The sequence below is a fragment of the Talaromyces proteolyticus genome, assembly GCF_021365285.1.
Source record: "Talaromyces proteolyticus strain PMI_201 chromosome Unknown BGW36scaffold_7, whole genome shotgun sequence".
Lineage (NCBI taxonomy): Eukaryota > Fungi > Ascomycota > Eurotiomycetes > Eurotiales > Trichocomaceae > Talaromyces > Talaromyces proteolyticus.
Genome location: NW_025764283.1, coordinates 1201461 through 1224077, shown reverse-complemented (window position 1 = coordinate 1224077; position 22617 = coordinate 1201461). Strand labels below are relative to the sequence as shown.

Below are 22617 nucleotides of genomic sequence, written 5' to 3'. Positions count from 1 at the left end.
CTGTCTATAGTGTACGATGAGACAGGCGACGATGCTTCAGATGGGCGGCGACGAGTTAGCGATGGTTGCCATCAACAAAGTCGCTGAGATCAAGAGAATCCAGAATTCGCACAACAAGTGTATGTGTATTCGCTTAGAAATCAATCCATAGACGCCATATGACTCCGACTTCCAACACCGAGGTATCATCAAACCATCCTCCAAATCTTCCGTAGTGTATGCGCAATAATAGCCTTCTTCCACCTATATCACTAGTTAAATGCCATTTTAATAATCCATCAAGAGCCATACCTATGTATCCAAATAATCAGCCGCCATCAACAATTCCAAACACAACTCCGGCGGAATATCCATATCCGGCACATTGCTTTGATCTTTGTTCTTCTCATTATAGCAGAAATATTCGCAGACTTTCTCTAGAACGACGCCTCTGCAGGATAACTTTATGTTAACGGGTCTTTTTCTCCTGACACATATCTTTTGGGTATGGCTACTAACGTGATGTTTTCAAGAACACAGCGACCCGTCAACGCTTCCGAGAATTTGCCTGTAGTGGAAAAATATTAGCGAGTGTGTTTTGAAGAATCAAAAGCGAAAGGACGTCGACGCACTGCTAGGCTCAAGCATTCGACGGATTGTTCCTGATATACACGCCGTGCTGCGAGGGAGGATGAATTCGAAGCCGTCACTAGAGACGAGCGTCACAAACTCTGCAAGCGAGTTTGTCGCCATCTTCTTTCATTCAATAGGTCGCTGTTATTTGAAGACGGGAATATTAAATAAGAAAATGGATGGCGTGTTTGTTTGGAGGGGAAAATAATAAGAAACAGGAGAGAATCTTATCGATTAAACTCCGCGCTGGTCCGTGCTCAAGCTGCGGAGATCAGTCGCGTAGAACTATGAAATCACCCTCGCTCTTATTTCGTCAACTGTCTGTTCTGCCTACATTCAAAAGTGATTAATTCTTAACACATATCGTCCATGCTTGCAAAGCCCAACACAAGGCTGCTCCGGTGCATCGGGGAGAGCGGAGCCTGTCTTAAATGCTCAAACCCGCAGGTTCAGATTCGACGAAGCTGCATATCGATGAAACGAAACTCCTCATCTACCTCCACACACACAAATAAACACTCCAGAAAACACAACCCCAATCCCCTCTCTAGTCGCACAGCTCTGATAACAGGCGGCTCCTCCGGCATTGGATATGCGATTGCAGAGCGATTTCTACAAGAAGGCGTCCGTAGAGTAATCCTCGTTGGTCGACGGCGCGAAAAACTAGAAGAAGCTGCGGAGCGGTTAACGGAATCTATGCCATCAGTATTGAAAGGAGATAGTGATAATGGTTATAGTAGCCAAATTGCCACACGAATGCCGGAAGAGGATATTGCGTCTGCGGATAATGTAAAGCTGCTGGTTGGTGATATCTCCATGGCCAAAGAGTGGATGGGGCGACTTGAAAGGGAGATGGTGAGAATCATCACTTGTAGTTTTGTTATTTGTGGAATTAAGAAATATATACTGATTATGATTCTTGCAGGAACATGTTGATATTCTCGTCAATGCTGCTGGAATATCCATCTCAAATATCCTCCCGAAAACCTCCACAGACGATATTTCACAAATTCTCAAGACGAACCTCGAAGGGGCGATACTTGCTTCTCGGGCGATGTTAAGAGCATGCATTCGCGCACGCGCCAGGGATCGGGTCAATGATACCTCCAATGATAATAACGATCCACCACCATCTCGATGCATTATCAACATCTCCTCACTACTTGCCTTAAAAGGTGTGACTGGCACAGCTGCATACGCAGCATCCAAAGCCGGATTATTAGGGTTAACGAGCGCAATGACAGTAGAAGCAGCAGAGATGTTGAGGGGTGGTAAGACAATCCTACGAAGTAACGCTATTGTGCCGGGGTATATTCAAACTCCGATGATAGAGAGTAAGTCTATTAACCAAGATCTCTAAATTCAAAGATTGTGTCTAATCAAAGATTGTATAGACTTCAGCAATGACCAGATAGATGCATTAAACGCACGCATTCCGTTGAAAAGATTCGGGGATCCGCGAGAAGTTGCAGACGCAGCTGTGTTTCTTGTGAGGAACGAGTATGCTAACAATTGTGTTCTCAACCTCGATGGCGGGTTGAGCGCTGTATAAGATGTAATAGATGTAATATAGAATTACCAGATGAGAAGAGAGAAAAAGGTTGTTCCGATCAGCTTCGTTATCGTATCTCAGGCGATGGTCTTAGGTACATCAATTGAAACCATTCTCTAATGATCTTAAAGTATTAGTATTCGCAAGAGTTTAGCCCAGCGCACCATATAAAGGCCACTCCATTCATTTCCATCCCATGTAGTCCGAGCATGAACGAAATGAAAACCCGCAATAGCCTCCAACTCCGGTATATGCCCATGTTTCTCTCGGTCGTTGAGTATTATACAAAAAGAAAAGGAAAGGAAATCCCGGCCGTCATCAATAGTCTGGAATTTGTCTCTAATCGTCATCAATGACAATGGCTCCGCTTTCAGGGTCATCAAGAACAATTGGCTGGTTGCTTTCGCCATTTTGTTTGGCAAGACGTTTTGCATCAGGTTCTCCGTCAAGATCAGCCTCTTCAGCGTCGCGTTTCCGTTTGGCAGTTCCGCCGTTGACTGCGGTCCCGTTGGAAAGATGCTCTTCGGGTGGAGCTTGTTGTCGAGGTTTCTTGGGAATATTAATATCTTCTGCAAGGGAAACAGCTTTATCCTCGGGGGTAGGTCTAGCTCTGAGAATCATTAGCATAGAAGGAACAGAATAAGATGTTTTCAACGTACTTTTCTACCACCATCAGCTCCACGTTGACAAAAGGTTCGTCATCTTTTTCGTCAATGACGGTAAGTAGACTCTCAGAGGCGACACCAAGATCTTTCAGCTTCTTCGGCAGGTTGTCCTCGAGATCTGGATCATAGATCATGCCTGCATCTGTATTAATAGAGAATTCTTCGCCGTAGTCAAGCTTGCCCTGAACGATGTCTTCGACTAAGTCATTCAGTGTTGCATGTTCAATATCGACAAAAACCCGGCCTTGAGCTACAGAGCACATAGCGCAGTACGGATTCGGTGGTCGCAGACTGTCAGTGTTGATTGCACGAACACCGGAGCGTTCGAGAAACACCATCTTGGCTTGATTGTAATCGTCCTTGAGAACCTTAAAGGCTTGAAGCACACATAGGCCGGCTGTCATAGCATTTGTGGTGGCAATAGCGGGGATGATATTTCCAGCCATTTCTATGAAATCAATATCAGCACCAAAAAAACTATCTTTCGAAACAACGTACGCTTAATGTCAAACTTTGACTTGGTCTCAATGCCAAATACTACGGATCGTAAATTTGCGCTTGCAGCCACAAAGTCCAGGGTGTCAACATCGTCCTTGTCGAATGTGATCACAGGTTCAATGTCTCCATTTTTTTCCAACTGAAGCATCTTCATACGCTTGCTCAAACGATCCAAGCTGTATATTCATTTAGCTATTAGCACCATGAAATAGTTAAAGTTCATCTTACCTGTCCTTGAAAACTACCAAGTCTTCTTCTGTTGTCCACACTTTTTGGTCATTCTGCGACACAGTGACATCGACCGAGCTAGCGTCCTTTTGTACGGTCTGGTAGTCTAAGGCTGTTGGCGGTTTTCTCGTCTTCCACATGTCCTCCATTCCTTGTAACCGTTCAATATCTCCTTTGAAGACTTTATCGAATACCTTTTGAGCGAAGTCCTCCGAGCCGATAGATTCGCGAATTGTTTTCAGAGCTTGTGCTTCGCGGCGCAAATTCTCAATTTCCTCGGCTACCATTATTAGCTGTTGTGATTTGTTCTGGAACCCTTTGTAATGAAAATACCATTTTCAGCATCCTCGCTATGGTCAAAGCCATCTTCGTCGCTGTCGGTTTCGCTCGTTCCGAAAAGCTCCCTAGAATAGTTAGTTGACGTTGCAAAATCTCTCTGTGTATACTTACGGAAGAAGGTAGCTCTTTGCCCATACGATGCAGTGGATTGGCTGACTTGGGGTGCTCCGAATAGTGCACACTGGGAAAGTCTTGGGCACTTCCTTCGGGTTACAATCATAACATTCGGTACGATTCTAGTCTTCATCAGCTCGGACCTTTTGAAGTTGTAAAACTCCATCGCACCTTCTTTATAACTTGAACTTGGCCGTTGAAACCTGTTGTTCCACTTTCCACCAGAGGTACGTCGGCTGCAAGGCACATGCGGTTGACATGACGGCGGGCATCAAGATTGTCGAGGGCGTTGAAAACAATATCGAACGTTTTGAACCAATCGACGTTGAACTGAATGTCTTTTACATTGGCGTGATATGCTTCCAACTTTGCGTCAGGCCGGAATTTCCCAGCGACCTCCTTCGCTACCTGTAGAAGAGCCCCATTAGACAATGCGATAACACCACCTGCTCATCACGCATCAACGTACCAGAGCTTTCGGTTTTTTGATATGCTCGTGTCGAAATAGAAACTGGCGATTCAAATTGCTGAGATCTATAGTATCTAAATCGATGATATGTATCTCGCCGAAACCGGTGAGGAGCAGGTTCTTGAGAAGCTCACAGCCGATGCCGCCAGCGCCGACCAAGAGTACGCGAGACTATCAGTAAATAAGTCAATTAGCTGTCTGGGAGCTGCGGAGATTGTAGTAAAGGGATCGGGATGGAAACCGGAGCAGAAAGCCGGCTTACCTCACGAATGCGCCTGGAGAGAGTGCCGAGAGAGCGCTTCAAATAGGCGTCTCGCTGCGCGGGTTTGGCGGTTGCGCTGGAATCCATCACTCTGAACGAGGTGGCGCAATCGAATTCTATAATTCCATAAAGAGGCAGCGAGAGAGGTAAAGAGTGAGGTGACAAAATGACGGGGGAGCAAAACAAAGGTGCAGGTGAGGTAGAGGAGATGGGGTGGGTGCAGCGAGAAAGCGAGAGATGCGGCGCGGCTGTTATCCTTGCGATTACGTCTGGCGGATAGTTATATATTCGTACCGCGGAAGCATTCCACGTACAGTCTATATAATTACAAGGACACTATACGTATAATTAGACTGTCCTCATATAATTCCCAGATACACATCTACGAGCATCTTAATCACACCTATTTGAAGCACTCTGACCAGACAGACGTGATATCATGCTGTTTGATGCCTGCTGCAGGGGAGAGAGATGTGAGCCAATCACCGCCAGGAATATGCTTATGTAAGGCTGATTGAAATATATTTTTCTCAGGCACACGACAAAGACATGGCAAGAACAAACGCTTGGTTTGAGAGAAATCAAACAAAATCGGTACGGGGTTTGTCTGTATATACGACTGGCTGCAAAAGTAATTGACCCTGTAGCTATGACTCAAGCCCGCCCGATTTAGGTGGATCAATTTGGATCGATATCCGTGGACACCTTTCACCACCATTCAATATTGTCATATCTAGCACCAAGCAGGCTGCAGCAAGAGCAGAACAATCAAAACATGTCTGATGATGAAGCCGACCCCGAGCTCCTAGAGCTCCTCCGCCAGTCCCTCGGTCTAGGCAAGAAGAACGGCCCGCCGCCAGCACCAGAAACCAAAGTGCTGCAAAACGCGCGCTTCATCTTTGACAACGCGATTGACGTAGCCCTAGATCCGCGCAGCACAAAGGCCGCCGCGCGGACGATATGGCAGCAAATGCAGGAGAAACATTACTCGACCAAGTCGTGGTCGGCGCATGAGCTGCATCCAAAGTCAAAAGATGAGGGCACGGTGGATTTCATCTTGACGATGGATCTGCTTAATTTCAGTTTCTGGTCGGACGAGACAGACGAGAGTAAGAGGTTTGCCATTGAGTATCGCGGGCAGAAATGGACTGGGTACTGGAGTTTAGTAGCTGCTTTGCAAAGGGCGTTGGACGAGGGTAATTATCTTCTTCTTTCTCTCTAACACACTCTAGAGAGAATCCTCTCTCTGATAGACTATAGAGAAATAGCTAATACTCACCAGATATACCCATCACAAGCCCCGATTTCTGGCTCGATGAGGATGCCTTGACAGAAGACGTCCTGAGACACGTCTTCCGGTCTGCCACAGACGAACAAATCCCTCTGTTCGAGGAGAGACTAGAATGTCTCCGCGAAGCTGGGCGGGTGCTTGACGAGAAATTCGACGGCAGTTTCATCAACTGCATCTACGACGCTAATCAATCTGCTGCCGCATTGGTAAATCTGCTAGCCGAGAATTTTGCTTGCTTCCGCGACGAGGCATTGTTTGATGGGCGCAAAGTACGCTTTTACAAGCGTGCACAGATCCTGGTAGCTGATTTATGGGCTTCTTTTGAGGGGGAGTCGTTCGGCGAGTTTCACGATATTGAGAATATTACCATGTTTGCCGGTGCGTCGTACAAAATAGGGTTGTAAAACTAGGGCATTGTTGCTAATTTTCTAGACTACCGCATTCCCCAGATCCTCAACCAACTGGGCTGTCTTCTCTACTCGCCCCCTCTTGAAAGCCAGATTCGACGACTGCAGCCTATCGAAGGAGGCTCAACCCGCGAGATTGAGATCCGCGGTGCCAGTATCTGGTGCGTTGAACTGATCAGACAAGAAATCAATCGTCTGCATTCAGAATCACAGACAGCCACCAATTCCTCACGGCACTCGCTTGACATCGACCGCAACGGCCAACAAATCAGCAATCTCGAAGCAAAGACAGCAGCTATGACAATATCAGACGGCAAAACTCAGGATGAGAATGAGAATGGGAATGGGAACTCACGGGTGAATGCCATTCTCATTGATTTTTTCCTCTATGATACGATGAAAGAATTAGAGAGGGATGGTCGCGAGACTATTCCCCACCATCGAACGAGGAGTATTTGGTATTAAATTACATAGTAGATACGGCGGTTTTCTCGTTATTCGCGTTTTTTATTGTTATCCTGTATGAATATAGACTGTGGGATTGACAAGGCGTTGCCGTAAATATGCTTAGTTATATCCATATGAAGTTAGATTTATATCAGATATTACAAGTCCATATTTATACTGTTTTACATCAAGCAACAGCAACGGCAGCTCTCTTTTTCCCACTTACGTCGCTGCTCGCGGATTTTTCCATGCTGGCAATCCTTTTCATGATTTCTGTCTTCCACTCTGCATAATCCTCTCTCCGGTCCTCACTCAAATAATCCACTCGATCCTGCATCATAGTTCCAAGACCAGGCAAAAGCAGCCCTTCTCTGTTCCCAGTCTGCACCAACAATTTCGTCTTCCGACGTTTGGCGTTGGTGAGGTCGGTGTTGTCTTCATCTTCAAGGACATGGCCATCCACAAATTCCTCGTCGCGTTCCCCCGCCAGCGGGATGTTTTCAAACCATTCTTGACTCTTGGCCCATTTCTGGCCCATGACCACGGCAATCCACGCATCGACGTCCTCGCCATGACGCTTTTCCGTCGGCGACAGTCCTAGGCTTGACAAAGCGGTTTGCCGCATTTCCGAGAATGTCTTTTTGTCCATTTTGCGGGATTCTTCCTCCCTTCCAGGGTTTGCTGAGCCATTGTTTTCTGCGCCCGGACCGGGGCTACGACGCCGAGCAAGAACCAGGAAGTAGATAGCCACTATCAGAGCGTTGACTAGTTCTTTGTAGTCGTCTGTGCTTTTGTTGCTGGGTGTACGGAAGATTTCTAGGAACTCAGAGGCATCCTCGTCTAGTTTATCAAACTCCTTGTCTGGCATCGCGGTAATAAAGTGGAGAATAGATGAGACGCCAGCGAAGATATGCGGAGGCAGTGATCTTGAGATCGGCGGACGCGACCACAAGCTCATTCGAGGAGCAGGGGTAGACAGTGTCTTGCACACGGTGCGAATCGAAGGCATGACCCATTCCGGAGCATCGTTGATATTCTGTGAACTCTGGGTAGGATTGTGCATGAAGCGTGCACGCTTCACCGAGGCTGTTCTCGATGGCGTGTCTTTTAGGGGGGTGTTTCTTCGCGGCGTAGACTTGGACGGCGTGCGATTAAGTCCTTTGGCTGTACCTTCTTTCTTTGGGTTTGCTTTATTTGTACCAATTGAATTGTCTAGAAACGTGTAGAGTTTCTTGTACACTCGCGGCGGACATGGTGGACGGCCGAGAAGAGGGGGGAGCTTGAGAAGTCGAGACAACCTGCATCATCATTAGTGAGTAATCATCATGTGCGTTTATTTATCCACTGGATAGATATACCGTCGACAAGCTATTTCAGCGCATGCAAAAGGCCTGGCGATTTCCTCCTCCGGTTTCAAGCTGCTTGCGTAGCTGCGGGATTGCGCGATGAGGGATTGTGCGAGAGTCACCAGTTCGGGTGGGAGTTCGTTCGCGTGGGTCGGCAGCAGAGTCGCCAGCGCCTGTTCGACGGGACGATTGTTCATTTTGCGTGACGAAGAATAGCAAACTGGATGGATGGTTGTTCAGGTTTAGAAGTTTTGAGGTGGAGCGGCTGGCCCCAGCTTTATCAGGTCAGAGACATTAATATTAATAACATAGCCAATTGATAAATAACTACTCAATAATATTTAGTTAATATGTACTATTATTACGGGAAGCGTATGATTGGAGGTACAGATTTAGCAACTAAAGTATCTTGAATACGATATTATTGTTAATATTATCGATGTTCAGTGCAGGTGATGTCCAAATGGGGTTATATGGGTTATATGGGCTGGACGCGTCCCGCTCCGTTGGCGCCACTAGCCCAGCCTCGTTGCGCAGGCAACCATTCAACCATCCAACCATCCCTCACCCGAAGATCTCGACAAGCTTGGTTCAGGAGTAGAACAGTCTACCCAACTCTCGAATTACCCCGATTGAAGACCAACTACAGACACCATGCCTCCTCGCCGGTCAACCGGACGGACTGCCAGCCGTCAACAGTCGACGTTGTCGTTTGGCACGAACACCAGAGTGACAAAACCGTCCGCAACAGTGCCAGGAAAGCAGATCAAGGATATCGAGCCGATTGCAACCAACATCCTCAAGGAAGCCACCCGCGATACCTCACTCCCAGAACAAGCACCCGTTGCCCCTCCCTCGGGCTCCTCCAAGCCTCATGTCGCTGAAATCGCTGTACGGGAACAGACAAAGAAAGAGCTGGAGCAACCCCTAACAGAGGAGGATCGGCAGGCGCTGAAAGTTACTGACGCAGCACTGAGGAAGTATTGGAATGAGGAGGAGCAGAGAAGGACTGCGCCACGAGGTAGGTGTTCTCAGTCCAGAATTGCTTGACCAGATGCTTATCTCTTGCAGTCCATCAGAATGGCCTTGATGTGAATGAGAAGATTCTTCGGCATTTTGACCTGTCAAGTCAATACGGGGTATGTCTTGATCCACGCGAGGCCGAATTCGACTAACAGATACAGCCCTGCATCGGTATTTCGAGGATCAAGCGATGGCGCCGAGCGTATGCGCTCGACCTCAACCCGCCGATTGAGGTTCTGGCTGTTCTTCTGAAAGAGGGCACAGGAGGAACAGGACAGGTGAAGGAGCGGGCCTATGTGGACGAGCTTCTGTCATGATATCGATTGATATCATTGCCAAGATTTCTTTACATCTACACCCACTCACTGTATTGTGCACAGGCGGGATTGTCCGACACTGTCAATGTATTCATGTATTATGTATTCATACCCGGCGTTAGCGTATGTTTCGCACGTTATCAATGATAAAGAATAAAGAGCGTTATCTAATTATCTATCTATTCTTTCTATCCTTAGTGTACGGCGTGGCGCGGGTGCAAATTGCGCATCACATGCTTCGGCATCACGGTGAAAATTTGAAATCGAGAAAAGCGGCAGGTGGAGAATGTGACCAGTGCCAGCCGCAGTCCACCAGCGATGTGGGATGGTATCTCACAAGAGGGAAGACTCGATCAGCAACACCAATATCCTGCAGCCTAGATGCGAACAGATCCAGTTACAATCGCGATTTACCAGTGCTGTCGTCTGCTCCGTACTACTACTACTGTACAGAGTTTTGTACGCTGTACAAAGCAAGGGAAAAATCGCCGCGTTCAGGCTTGGCTGACGAAGACACTCGGCGCTAGGCCTGGCTGGGGCAGGTGGCAAAACAGGCGTCCAATGGACGCGCCCGCTGCGGCCCGCGCTAAACCCCGTCGAGCTGAGCCCCGGCCGAGCCCCGGCCCTACCCCGGATTCGGCTGTCCGACAGAAACAGACAATCCTGCTCCAACAATCCTTTTTTCATTAACAAATGCTTATTCGCCCACCTGAGGTCCACTGCCACCGAGACAATTGCGAATTACTTACCCAAGAGAGGTGCCCAGGTGGGAGTTACATGTTGGTCCGGCTGGGATACGCGGTAATAACATCGGTCCGATTGAAATTAAACGTCACTGGCCTGCACCGAGTCCAATGGCCGAAGCTGCAATCTCTCGCTGCAGCAAACCTTCTGGCCAGCGCCCCGCTTGGAATGCCCAAGCGGCCAGTCTTTAGCTCTCCACCCAGACAGAAAACGAGATTGCTGGTTGTAATTATGGAGCGGGTTCGCTCGATCTAAACTCTGGCCGCTGCTATAAAGAGCCCTGCACCCTCCCTGCACCACGCTCCGGGATGCTCGGATCTCGGTCGTTTAGCCACTGCTGCATAGCTCATCGCATCCCAGACACTTAGTACAGTACGATCAGCTACACAGTCGAGTACTCGAACATCAAAATGCAGTTCTCTACCGCTCTCGTTGCTCTCGTCGCCGCTGGCCTCGCCTCGGCCCAGCTCCCGGACATCCCCCAATGCGCCGTGAGTCGTACACTATATCCTTGTTTAAAGTATTGTATACTGACTCATCTAGCTGAGCTGCTTCGTGACCGCTCTGAGCTCCGACGGCTGCTCGAGTCTGACTGACTTTGCCTGCCACTGCTCCAAGCCCTCGCTGGTCAGCAGCGTGACCCCCTGCGTGCAGAAGAACTGCGACCTCAACGACCAGTCCTCCGCCTCCAATGCCGTCGTCTCCGTCTGCTCGTCTGCCAGCCAATCTATCAGTGTCCCCCCCGTGACTGGCGCTGCCACCACCAGCGCCGGTGAAACCACCACTACCAGCACCGGCGGCGCTACAACTGCCACTGCTACCACCTCTGCTGCCAACTCTCCTGGTGGCTCTAGCGTGTCTGGCGCTGTTTCCACCCCTTCATCTTCTCCTTCTGGCTCCGGCTCTGGCTCTGGATCTCTCGCTAGCACTGCCACTGCTTCCGGATCTGGATCCGGTTCGGCCTCTGGCTCTGGCTCTGGCTCTGGCTCTGGCGCTGCCTCCTCAACTTCTGGCACCCCTACACACACTGGCGCTGCCATCGCTAATGCCGTGCCCAACTTTGGCGCTGCTGCTGTTGCCGCCGCCGCTGCTTTCATCCTCTAGACGGGTTCATCCTCAATGGTGGACGATGTTGACTGGCGATGTTTGTAGGTAACTTGAGATCAAACTAGAGAAGGATTAATGGATGTTGGTTGGGTATTTGCTTCGGGGTCGATAAATAATGGATTAATGCGAGATGTATGTACTATATCGTAACACAAAATACCAGTTAATGTTGATACATAACATTGACCCTGTCGCACGGTATCAATTATTAGACATGTATTGAATAGAGTATCGTTAGAAATCAATAACATTGAATCCGATTCTCCTACCAATGTGACGTGACAATATCTTCAATACGTACATATGTACCCACCTAAATCTAAAGAAATAAATCTTTGGTTAAGTTAACACCCCAGCTCGTATTCCCTCATCTTCTCAAGAATCCGATCAACCATCCACCCTGACTCAACTCCCCCCCTCGGCACACCTCTTCTGACGCCTCGCGATGTAAAACAACTTCCATTGACGTGGTACGCGTATTGCAGACATTGCGTATCGTCAGAACACCGACGCGCACAGCCGTCGAGAGTAAAATGACTGTGATTTCCTGCGTCCTCGGCCAGACTGTCCCATCCACCTCGTTGCGATAGAATCTCAGGGAGGACGAAGTGCCGGAACACGTCGCGGTAGAGGAGCGGTCTTGCTGATGTGTCGTACTGATACTCACTAAGCTACTTCACGTCATAACTGAGTCTAGCACTTACTCTGTTGAACCATCGATCAAACCTCCACATCTCACGCACATCATCCGCAGTCATATGATGATACGAGATCAGCGGGTAACACCACGTACGTCGATTACTTTTCTCCCTGACAAAGTCTAGCTCCCATGGCGTATCGGGCTGCAGCATCGGCCACGAACTATGCAGCGCAACGCCAACATCGAGCAGGACCTTGCCCAGCACACAGTCGCCAGCCCAATGCATTGCCGTGAAATCATCCACTCGCTGCTCATTCTCCGTACGGTGTTTGGACACTTTCCTCATCGCTGAATTCGAAAGCACAAAGCCTGCTCCTCCGTACGCAAACACGGTTGTGCCGATTTGCATGGGAGACCCTAAATACAGGTCCTCGCGGGCGTCGAGGCGAGATAGCAAGTTTACCAAGCTCGGCCAGACGATGTACGAATCAGCCTCGATAAATACGAACCATTTCGCATCCGGTCTGAGGTCCAGCGCGAGGGAAATCATGGGGAGGAATTTCCATTTGTCGAGTCTCCAGCCAGGGTTGTTCTGGCGGCCAAACGGGCCGCTGGAGTCGTCGCCGTGGTCGGGGCCAGCTAGAACCTGCCGGCCGCGTTGTTGGATGCGGTTGTAGAGGTCGAAATCTGGGATATGCTGTTTCACGCGGTCGCTCACGTTGCGAAGGACATCGTATGTCGGGACGCCGGCGATTGTCTCTTGGTAGTCGGAGAAGACAGCGTAGAAAGGCACGTCTGACAGTGTGGTTTCGATATGTACGGCCACTTTCTGTAATGGCTCGGTCACGCCGGTCTTGAGAATCACGGCGAGCTCGCTCATCCCGTTTTTATACTCTGCATCATTCACACTGCGTGCATTTGCGGCGAGGATCTGCTCGAGGAAAATGGAATAAGGCCCTTGTAGCCATGACCACAGCAGCATCAGCCCAATGGCCGGCGCAACCAGCAGGATCCAGATGCGACGTCTACTATGACCGTAGCGCCGGATGGAGGGCTGTTGCATGGCTGTATTCTGTTGGCATTGCAAGAAAAAGCATCAAGGTAGCGAGAGGGCCTTGACGGCGTAAATAGCAGACGAGACAACACCTGTACGACATATCTATCCCCGATCCTGGCGATCGTCGGTCAAACCAGTCAAGAGTCAAGAGTCAAGACAGTAAACATCAGCATCGATCATCTCAGAGTATATAACAGCGCTAGGCCGTGACAGGCTAGCTGTAGAAAACAAGCTCAGCAATGACGTGGGCGCTGCTGCATGCGGCTTCTTTACTCCTTCATTTACTCCGTCCGCCACACAGGAAGTTGGCACTAGGAGTTTTGTTTGTTCCCCAATTTAATTAATTTATCTATTACTTTTATTTACATATTACATATCTTATATTGCATTGACTATTCTCTTGCTTGATTGGCGACATGCAGTAAGTACTGTCCGGCCAAGGAACACGGTTGATGTGTGGTTGAATTCTGATTGGCTCTAGTTACAATCAATGGATGTTTGATCACCCAGACATGGAAGTTGGACGCTGTGCTGTCGAACGGGACCAATCCCCTTGCCGTAGATGGTAGGCGGGGAGACGATTGCCGTCTTGATCTTTGGATTGTCAACTGGGTCGCTCAGGTCGCCTCCAAGGCGATCTTGTCAACATTGCGATGCCAGCGATCCAGTGAGAACGAAGTCGGTAATATCGTCGTACACTTTGTCAGGCGGAAGCACGTAGCCCTGGGACAGGACTCCCAGGATTCCTGTTCCGGAGATGTGAGCTTCATGCTTGACGGCTTTTATATAATCATTGCCGTCAATATCAATGACACTCATCCTCCCACTTGTCTCGAAGATATTCTCTGCATGCGACATGACTTAACAAAGATATCTCTCCTTCTTTCACGAGGATTAATAAACAGTCATTGATGGGAAAACCTCACAGGTGAAACGTGACGTGGTGTGTCACTCTAGAGAGGCTCGGGGTCTACCTATTAAGTCGTGAGTGCCTTCTCAAGTAGCTCTACGATTTCCCAATCTTGTTTCTCTCTCGCCCATGATAAGGGTGTGCCGCCACAGACATCCTCCATCTTAGCGTCGCCTCCGTACTTCAGTAGTAACTCAACCACGGCACTGTGGCCGTTCCAAGTGGCATGAAATAAAGGTGTCTGACCGCAGCAGTCGCCCTTATTGGGGTTTGCTCCGTGCTTGAGGAGGATCTCCACAACATTCTCATGTCCATGTCCGGCTGCCCATACAAGTGGCGTTCGTTTATAAGAATCATGATTATTTGGGTCATCACCCTCATCCAGTAGCAACTTCACAATGTCCTCGTAGTTATACCATACCGCCCACAAAAGTGAGCTTTGGTAATGGAAGTCATTTGTGATGGGCTTAGCTCCGTAATCAAGGAGTTGTCTCACAATAGCCACATACCCCCTCTTAGCAGCCAGTGATAGTACTGTGTGACCAGATGAATCCTTCCAGTTAGGATCTGCGCCATTTTCAAATAGCAACCTCACTACTGCCTCGTGTCCAAGTTCGACAGCCGGGAAGTGTAGCGATTTAATGATGTCACTCTTGGAAGTTCTTTCTCCTTTGACTAGGAGTTGAACTACTGCTTCATGTCCATTACAAATGGCATACGATAACGGCGTGCCACCAATTGAATCAGTCGAGACAATTTCGGCTCCAGCATCGAGCAGTTGCCTGACAATGTCTGCGTGACCATTCCATGCTGCATGAGAAAGAGGTGTTTGACTGTAATTATCCACAGAGTCGATTTCAACTTGCCACGGGGGCAAGAAGACTTTCGAGCGACTGCCACTTGTTCTATAAGGGTGAATCAATAGCTTGACAGTAAGAGAAAATCCATTTCCGGCAGCCCAAGATAAGGCAGACCGCCCGTATTTACCATCCTTGATGTTGGTATTACGTTTTTCCCCATTTTCAAGCAGATACTTCACTATTGGGTTGAGCCCGAAGTAAGATGCAACCATAAGAGTTGTGAAATTATTAGGAGTATCTTTGTGTACCTTCAACCAGTATATGTTGAACCAAACCTGGCATCGACTTGAATGTGGGTCACAAACTTCCAAAAGTGATGGAATAACATCACCAACTTCAACATTTGCTTCGCGCATATGAAAAGTCCAGTACTCAGCAACGTAATCAAGGAAGGCTTGGTTATCGATTCCTCGCAGCAGTAGCTTGTCATGATGAAGAGGATAGGATTCCCACTCTGCAAGGAACAGGTACCGTATACAGATATCGAAAAGAGTACGGTGAGAGTCTTGTGGCCATAGAGAGCCTTTCCATTGGAAAACTTGCCGTGTCACTTGATTATATTCATAATTTTGTATCAAGAACTCTTTCGCGGTTTGGTGGATTAGGTAAATTCTTGAATCAATAACGGTCACGAAAAGACCACAAAGATCTCGAATAATTTCACGAAACCGCTCTTCTGACTTCAGTTGAAGATCATTGAATGATCTATGTCCTTCACGAAGAGCTAATGCCACGTTCATCTCTTTCAGAGTCAACGGCCTTCCAGCCGCGACTACAACGTGTAGCAGTCTTTTAGCTGCCTCGGAGTCCCGACTTCTGGATAGTATCTTCTCATATGCTTCATTAAGCGTTTTGGGAAGGTGGGAAGTAGCTTCGATGATCCCGATTTTGTCAATATCATCCTTATGGTCAATCAAGTCCAGTATAAGATGGACCCATAGATATGTCCTGTTGGGCACACGCATAAGCTCTTGAAGCAAAAATTCTTGTTCATCCTCTTCAAGCATTAATTTTATTCCGGTAAGTCTGACTTTGACTTTGATAAATATATCAATCTCTTTAGAAATTTTCTGGATCTCATCCTCACTTTCACCCTGTAAGTGAATGCAAGGCATTTCTGGACTTTCTGAATGCACAAAACCCCGCCGGATTGCGCTATATGGTCGGCTGGTAAGAAGAAACTTCAGATTCAATTCTTTTCCAGTCCTATGGAGATTGAACAATGCCCGCTGGAGCTGAGACCTGCCCTTTTCATCACATTCGTCAATTGCGTCGAGAAGACAAACAATCTCACCATCATGATTTCTAGCCGTGGCAATAAGTATGTCCCAGAGCTCACTAAATGAGTTGGTTAATTTGTCCCCGCCGGCTTCAAACTGTTCCAGAATTTTTTCTGTGAACAAGAAACGTTTCTGCCAAAACAACTGGCGCAGGATACAGCATAGCGCTGTGACGATATTTCTTTGGTCATCAAAATCGTCTTTGAAGAAGAAATAACTTGTTATACGAAGACCTGTCGTTGGAAGGACAGAATCAACGAGGTACTTGATAAGAACCGACTTCCCACAGCCAGGATCTGCGGATACCCAAAGTACGTTTAATGACTTGCCTTCCAACCAGTTTCGGAAGAGCTGATGATCAACAAACCACTTGCAAGTACCCTCTATTCGATCTTCATTGATGTCCTTTCGGTCTTGGTATGGCGATTTACGTAGCTCTTTCAGAACCTTGATTTTTCTATCTGTAAAGTCCGGCTCTGAACATGGGAATAGTTCTGTTGGAAGCGGCGTTGTTAGAAAATCTGTGGTTTATTCATTAGATGTACTCAGTCGATACCTAAAACCTGGCTTATCCATTCACATCATATGACTGAAGTACATACCAGTTCCGAAGGTCATTAGAAAGCTTTTGGTGGCTGTAGCCGCCGCAGCTGCAGCATAAAGTTGCCATCTCTTATTTTTGTGACTATCTGCATAGTCACAGACACCTTTAACTACCAATACAGAAGGGAATTTTTCCCACACACCCGCACCTTCCATGTCAAATGCAATGATATCATCTTGGAAGGCAATGCTATCTCGGTCCGTTCCAGATTTCATTACGGTATCACCAGAAGCAATCATACCAACATGGATGGCGGGAGTGGAAGATTGAGATGGCCGTTTCCGAACTATCAGCTCCTGCTCATTGCATTGGAGCTCTCCACAGGTCATTGTAAGTGAGTCATCGCAAATGTTTTCTCCTCCATCGCCATTCGCGCACTGTGCGCATTGTGAAGACGCATGATGCTTGTGCTGGTATGTCGATCTAAAGAGCTTGTCCTCTATAATTAATTCTGGATAGGTTAGTTCACCACCCAATTTTTGTTGCACCTCACTGAAATGTTCCGATATCTTATTAGACACAGCGTTCCAGACCTCCACGGTCTGCAACTTTGCCAGTACTCCACGAGCCATGGGACCTGGCCTTGGCAGAGTATCCCAATTTGCATCTTTTCTCTCTATTCTGTGATTGGCAAGCTGCTTCCTAAGATCGTACTGAATTAGACCTTTACTGACAACAACATCTCCAAGAAAAATGTTCGTATCCTGCTTTTGCTGGCCAAAAGGTACACCACCGCAAACGCCAACTACTAAAGCAAGTTGAATGTTCCGAAAGCTTAGGAGAAGGCTAGTGGCAGCAGTAGCAGCAGCAACTTTTCCTATGTTCGACATGTGCACCAGGACGATATTGTAATTTCCGATCGCGCCAAAGGAGTATGTGTTTGAATCCCCTGGTGCTTTGTTATATTTTTGATCAGGCCAAACAACATCAAAGGATGCTATGACGGCACTAGCTTCCACAGACAGAGCGCATATGATGGCTATCTGGAAGTCGTGTTGACCTTTTGGCGGGGCTTCAGGGAAGCGGCGGCTTGTTGACTGGAATAACATATTTTCTAATTTGCGTTTCTTCATCGTTTTATTTATAGAAGAGAGATTAGTATCGTCATTATTCTGCAGTATCAAAAGTGCGTCCAGATCGCAAGTGATAATTTGATTGCTGTATCAAGCATAAGATAACTATGAAGAAGGCGAGAGCAGATGGTGACTCTCTCAAGGCTGACAGAACCACCACGGCTCTAGATTCACATGATTGTTGTGATATATTGGGTATAGCGTCTTAATAATCTGAGTTTCAGGCAGTGCTTAGAAAAGTGATTAAAAATACTGATTATACTCTGATCCTTTCAAAGCTAGTCCATTTAGGTAGATATGTTACTTTCGTATTCTATGGAAACCTAGACCGATACATACACTCCATTTAACGTTGTGTCGGTGAATGAGAAGCCAAAAACGGCTACACTTGACGCCGTTTTTGACGTCTCGCTCACCGCTAAGACCGGCGGTCATCAAGTGCATCGTTATTTACTACATAAACTATACGTAGATAGTGCCTTAATGACGTGTATTTTTGTAAAAACCTGTTATGTATTAAATATTTCGGCGTATCGGTAAATCCTGTACCATAAATACACAAAAATATCCGGAATACTCCATTCAAACAGATCAAGCAACGCAATACGTGCACGCCTGCTGTGGCAATCTGTCAACAACTGGAATTTATTCCGCTTCTGCCGTTTTATGGCCGTTGAGAGCCATGGAGTACCTGAGACTACTCGTAGTCAAGCGAGATCAATGAGCCCTCTACGATTGTACGGGTAAAAGGAACTCTATTTCTGTTTTACTATGTACAATTAACAACTCTAATAGCGTTGAGTTTTATGTTACGTGTGCTATAGTTTATCCTATATAGGTAAGGCATCTAGGTTGTTCACATTGTGGCCCAGTCAGGCTATTTCCTTCTTGAAAACAACCAGTGATAAAGTCCAGAGAAAATGTTTCTTTTCAGAAGAGTCGGCTCTGCGGACTCTGAAGTGGATGCTTGACGTATACCCGAAGTACTAGGGGAGCTATCTGTATTGGAATCTGCTCCATGTAGAGATGACAGGTCCTCAGGAATTTCCTCGGCTTGCCATGCTTCCAGAGCCATGGCAGCCATAATGGTATGTGGATGGGATGGTCCCAGTAGTTGCTTCTGAAGCCGGACACATGTTTCAAGCATTGATAAAGCTTCTGAATACCGACCAAGGTCCTTTAATGTAAAGGATAGATTCCACATGCTTCCTAAAGTGTCAGGATGCTCCGGCCCTAGTACTGTCTTTCTTGTCTCCATTACTTGCACACCTAGCTGTTCTGCTTCTGTCCACCGTCCCTGATCTCGGAACAATAATGCTAGGTTCGCTATGCTGGTCAGTGTGGAGGGATGCTCTGGTCCCAGTACTGTCTTCCTTGTCTCCATCACCTGCACTTCCAGCTGTTCTGCTTCTGTCCATCGTCCTTGACTCCATAACATCGACGCCAGGTTCGCCATGCTGGTCAATGTGGAGGGATGCTCCAGCCCTAACACTGTCTTCCTTGTCTCCATTACTTGCAATTCCAGCTGTTCTGCTTTTATCCATTGTCTTTGACTCCAGAACGTTGCTGCTAGGTTCCCCATAATAGTCAGTGTGTCAGGATGCTCTGGTCCCAGTACTGTCTTGAATATCTCCATCACCTGCACCCTCAGCTGTTCTGCTTCTGTCCACCGTCCTTGACCCTGGAATGTTGATGCTAGGTTCTCCATGCTGTTCAGTGTGTCACGATGCTCCGGCCCCAGCATTATCTTCCTTGTCTCCATCACCTGCACCTCCAGCTGTTCTGCTTCTGTCCACCGTCCTTGCTCCCGGAACGTTGATGCCAAGTTCGCCATGCTGATCAGTGTGTCAGGATGCTCCGGCCCTAGCACTGTCTTTCTTGTCTCCATTACTTGCACATCTAGCTGTTCTGCTTCTGTCCACCGTCCTTGACTCCGGAACGTCAATGCCATCCACATCTTAGTTTGAAGCACGTCGTGATGATCTTCTGGGAGTTGTGCGCTCAGGGACCTAAGAATATTTTGAAAAAGAATTTCTGCGTCGTGATACTTTCCATCATGATACAGACATTCTGCCACATTCTGCAGTAAGTTACCCTGATTCTGGCTATCAATATCCAACTCCTGGCTTTGTAAGATGAACTGTACATGAGGCATGTATTCTCGCCAAAGGGTTCGATTTTCATATGCGCTAGATGGGAAAACTTCACTGAATCGCTTCATCGTCTGACCGATCCATATAGTGAGTTGTTGTTTTTCTTTCAGCCAGTTTCGGCTCACCAGGTGAACCAGTCGATGAAGATGGATGAATCGGTCATGGTCTTCTCCCGTGATAAATGAATAAGCCTTAAGAAGACCGAGAGCCTTTTGTTGCTGGATAATAGAAGTCGCCGGCGGAAGTAGTGACTGGGGAATGCTTCGTGAATAAACACAAGCCATAAGAGAGAGATAGTCAGCTGCTAATGAGTTAGATTGCTGGATTTGATGAAATGAGATTAGCCATGTGGCTGCCACATCATTCTGTATTGTATAGTATCGGAAATCATCCTCAAAGTCCTGGCTGAGTAGTTCTAGCAGCACATCTTCCTGCTCATGCAAAAGGTTCAGATACGATTCTAAAGAGATTCCGGTCTCGTTAATATAACTCGCTGCTTGTACAATGGCTAAAGGGAGGCCGCTCAGCTGACGGACAAGTTCGGTACTAATTTGGCCGCGATAGACAACATCTTTCTGAGTAAGTGATGCAAAGAGAAGGTTAACTGCCATTTGATCATCCATCTCACTAACACTGATCACTTCTGGGCCAGCGAGTAGGGTTGCGAGCTGCCGATTTCGCGTTGTAACAAGGATGAAGCCACGGTCACTGTGTGGCAGGAAAGACCTGAAGCCAGCAGAGGAGCCAGCAGATGACTTCCATATCTCTAGATCATCCGCATTGTCGATAATCAAGAGCCAGGGGCCGGCGTTCTGAGAGCTCAGGTAAGTCTTCACTCGTGGCCTCACATCTGTCTGAGATACGCCTTGAAGTCCTAGATGTTCACTGATGTCGAAATATGCCTGCTCGATCGATTTGATATTCATCGCGGGAATCCAAAAAATGGAGAATTCAGGATTGCTGGCCCGAAGCGCATAAGCCAGCTCTAATGCAATCTGAGTCTTTCCAGTCCCACCCAGGCCAGCAATAGCCCTTTTCCGCGGTCCTCCATTTTTGACAATAGTTTGTGTTAAGTCCGGCACCAGATTCTCGCGCTCTAAAAATCGTGGATTACGTGCAAAAGGAACCATCCAAGACGCACTTCGAGATATCAAGTTCCGAGGTTGATTGACAGGCACGATAGATAGCAGGACTTTGGAATAAGCGGCGGCAGTTAGTGCCGCATATCCTTGCCAGTGCTTGTTCTTATGTGAATCGGCGTAGTCACAGATACCCCGAATAACCAGGCACGGGATCTGGTTCATAATCCCAGCAGCCTCCATCTCGAAACACAGCATTCCCATATCTTTAGCAAGCCGATCCCGAACTTGTCCGTCCTTCATAACCTGGTTCCCAGATGCAATCACTCCATAATGGATTTGTGGTTGATTCGGCGATCGTGGATTCCGAGGACACAAGTGGCTCATATCGCAGGAAAGACAAGTTTCCTCGCCATCCCGATGGGTATATGTCGCATGAAAGAGTTGATCCGGTTCCGTTGGCCGTGAATATCGGGTTGTCATCTCATGACTGGCATGTAATGCATCTGAGACTATCTCTACCATATTCGGATTGTGGCCTTCTATCTCACCGGCCTGCAGTCGAGCCATTGCGGTCAACAGAACTTGCGAAGGCGGACTCAGCGTTGCGGTGCGGTGGAACTCACCATTGATAGTCTTTCCATAGTCATACTGTTCCACCCCGCTCGAGCGCCCGGTCGGTTGGCTAACTACAACATCACCCAACCGGATATCATGTCTCGCACTGGGAACTCCTCCCCCAATGCCGACGACGACGGCGAAGCGAATCGAGGGAAATGAGGTTCGCATTTGGGCGACGACGGTCGCGGCCGAAGTTGTACCGTACACTCCGGCTGGTAAGTGCGCCACGACGATATTATGACCGGCAATCTCTCCTAGTTCATATGCATTATCATCGCCCGGCGGTTGTTGGAGTGGAGGGTGTCTTTGGTCCAACATCACAGTGGCTGCGGTCGCCTCCAGCGGCAACGCACACACCCAGGCAATGGTATAATCATCATGTATCTTTCTTATGCTTGCCATTCCTTTTGTCTGCATTAACATGATCTGGCTTTGATCTTCTCGAAGCGCGCATTAGGTAATTAGGGATAACCGACGTCGAAAGGAGGCACCTGGTTGTCGCAGGGTCTCTTGTTCGTTAAGATGCTGGGTTGGCTGATTTCCATCCAAACGAGGTTGATGTCGCAAGGACTGTCGTGTATGATGAAGAGGGCCATCTTTAACTGCTCCGTTATATCAGCCATGTGGCAGGGATGGTGGCCTATAGTAGCTTCCTTATCGGCGCCTGGAAACACTCGGACCGACAAAAATTCCGGATTTCATCCAACAAAACTTCTGTTAAGCTCATCTAATCATACGGTATCGAAGATATTCGTCTTAATGCACACTTCACGTTACTAGCTGGAGGCCGAAGCTACAGATGAGACGCTTCTAGCACATGGCCTTTTATTGCGGTGACATCATAGTAGGCAATGGTATTTTTTGTTTCGCAATAATATGGTTTACTCGGACAGCTTTTAGTTCGGTAATGTATAATGTA

The 22617-nt window shown here is 47.7% G+C and overlaps 12 protein-coding genes across 12 annotated transcripts; 4 read left to right on the top strand and 8 right to left on the bottom strand.

Moving 5' to 3' along the window:
- Positions 1-291: 291 nt before the first annotated feature.
- BGW36DRAFT_297121 (BTB/POZ protein) lies at positions 292-732 on the bottom strand (the record flags this gene model as incomplete). The annotated part of the gene is made up of 3 exons (XM_046211329.1): positions 292-430; positions 499-547; positions 612-732. The coding sequence occupies 3 exons, from the start codon at positions 730-732 to the stop codon at positions 292-294; spliced, it is 309 nt and encodes a 102-aa protein (XP_046071271.1).
- Positions 733-1086: 354 nt separating this feature from the next.
- BGW36DRAFT_296994 (uncharacterized protein) lies at positions 1087-2164 on the top strand (the record flags this gene model as incomplete). Its single annotated transcript, XM_046211321.1, has 3 exons — positions 1087-1467; positions 1538-1946; positions 2007-2164. 3 exons carry the CDS (start codon positions 1087-1089, stop codon positions 2162-2164), a joined length of 948 nt encoding a protein of 315 aa, XP_046071270.1.
- Positions 2165-2503: 339 nt separating this feature from the next.
- On the bottom strand, positions 2504-4826 carry BGW36DRAFT_297004 (putative ubiquitin-like activating enzyme; the record flags this gene model as incomplete). Its single annotated transcript, XM_046211322.1, has 9 exons — positions 2504-2774; positions 2824-3277; positions 3328-3503; positions 3556-3835; positions 3889-3959; positions 4006-4130; positions 4180-4416; positions 4478-4648; positions 4740-4826. 9 exons carry the CDS (start codon positions 4824-4826, stop codon positions 2504-2506), a joined length of 1872 nt encoding a protein of 623 aa, XP_046071269.1.
- A 688-nt stretch (positions 4827-5514) lies between these two features.
- On the top strand, positions 5515-6902 carry BGW36DRAFT_360174 (uncharacterized protein; the record flags this gene model as incomplete). Its single annotated transcript, XM_046214148.1, has 3 exons — positions 5515-5935; positions 6022-6408; positions 6463-6902. The coding sequence occupies 3 exons, from the start codon at positions 5515-5517 to the stop codon at positions 6900-6902; spliced, it is 1248 nt and encodes a 415-aa protein (XP_046071268.1).
- A 169-nt stretch (positions 6903-7071) lies between these two features.
- On the bottom strand, positions 7072-8427 carry BGW36DRAFT_360173 (origin recognition complex, subunit 6; the record flags this gene model as incomplete). The annotated part of the gene is made up of 2 exons (XM_046214147.1): positions 7072-8182; positions 8243-8427. 2 exons carry the CDS (start codon positions 8425-8427, stop codon positions 7072-7074), a joined length of 1296 nt encoding a protein of 431 aa, XP_046071267.1.
- A 196-nt stretch (positions 8428-8623) lies between these two features.
- Positions 8624-9754, top strand: BGW36DRAFT_380702 (putative DNA polymerase delta subunit 4). Its single transcript, XM_046216361.1, has 3 exons — positions 8624-9251; positions 9302-9369; positions 9415-9754. Exons 1-3 carry the CDS (start codon positions 8885-8887, stop codon positions 9568-9570), a joined length of 591 nt encoding a protein of 196 aa, XP_046071266.1. The 5' UTR covers positions 8624-8884; the 3' UTR covers positions 9571-9754.
- Positions 9755-10724: 970 nt separating this feature from the next.
- BGW36DRAFT_298056 (CFEM domain-containing protein) lies at positions 10725-11418 on the top strand (the record flags this gene model as incomplete). Its single annotated transcript, XM_046211405.1, has 3 exons — positions 10725-10805; positions 10858-11171; positions 11241-11418. 3 exons carry the CDS (start codon positions 10725-10727, stop codon positions 11416-11418), a joined length of 573 nt encoding a protein of 190 aa, XP_046071265.1.
- Positions 11419-11732: 314 nt separating this feature from the next.
- Positions 11733-13238, bottom strand: BGW36DRAFT_380695 (uncharacterized protein). The gene is made up of 2 exons (XM_046216360.1): positions 12126-13238; positions 11733-12077 (listed from the first exon to the last, which is right to left on the bottom strand). The coding sequence occupies exons 1-2, from the start codon at positions 13122-13124 to the stop codon at positions 11766-11768; spliced, it is 1311 nt and encodes a 436-aa protein (XP_046071264.1). The 5' UTR covers positions 13125-13238; the 3' UTR covers positions 11733-11765.
- A 382-nt stretch (positions 13239-13620) lies between these two features.
- Positions 13621-13976, bottom strand: BGW36DRAFT_428338 (uncharacterized protein; the record flags this gene model as incomplete). The annotated part of the gene is made up of 2 exons (XM_046220535.1): positions 13621-13712; positions 13766-13976. 2 exons carry the CDS (start codon positions 13974-13976, stop codon positions 13621-13623), a joined length of 303 nt encoding a protein of 100 aa, XP_046071263.1.
- A 119-nt stretch (positions 13977-14095) lies between these two features.
- BGW36DRAFT_428337 (uncharacterized protein) lies at positions 14096-17845 on the bottom strand (the record flags this gene model as incomplete). Its single annotated transcript, XM_046220534.1, has 2 exons — positions 14096-16689; positions 16771-17845. The coding sequence occupies 2 exons, from the start codon at positions 17843-17845 to the stop codon at positions 14096-14098; spliced, it is 3669 nt and encodes a 1222-aa protein (XP_046071262.1).
- A 745-nt stretch (positions 17846-18590) lies between these two features.
- Positions 18591-19142, bottom strand: BGW36DRAFT_380691 (uncharacterized protein). The gene has a single exon (XM_046216359.1). The coding sequence runs from the start codon at positions 19101-19103 to the stop codon at positions 18723-18725; it is 381 nt and encodes a 126-aa protein (XP_046071261.1). The 5' UTR covers positions 19104-19142; the 3' UTR covers positions 18591-18722.
- Positions 19115-21880, bottom strand: BGW36DRAFT_417527 (uncharacterized protein; the record flags this gene model as incomplete). The annotated part of the gene is made up of 2 exons (XM_046219387.1): positions 21704-21880; positions 19115-21632 (listed from the first exon to the last, which is right to left on the bottom strand). Coding segments are annotated over exons 1-2 (2541 nt in total), but the record flags the coding sequence as incomplete, so codon positions are not given.
- Between the last annotated feature and the right edge of the window lie 737 nt (positions 21881-22617).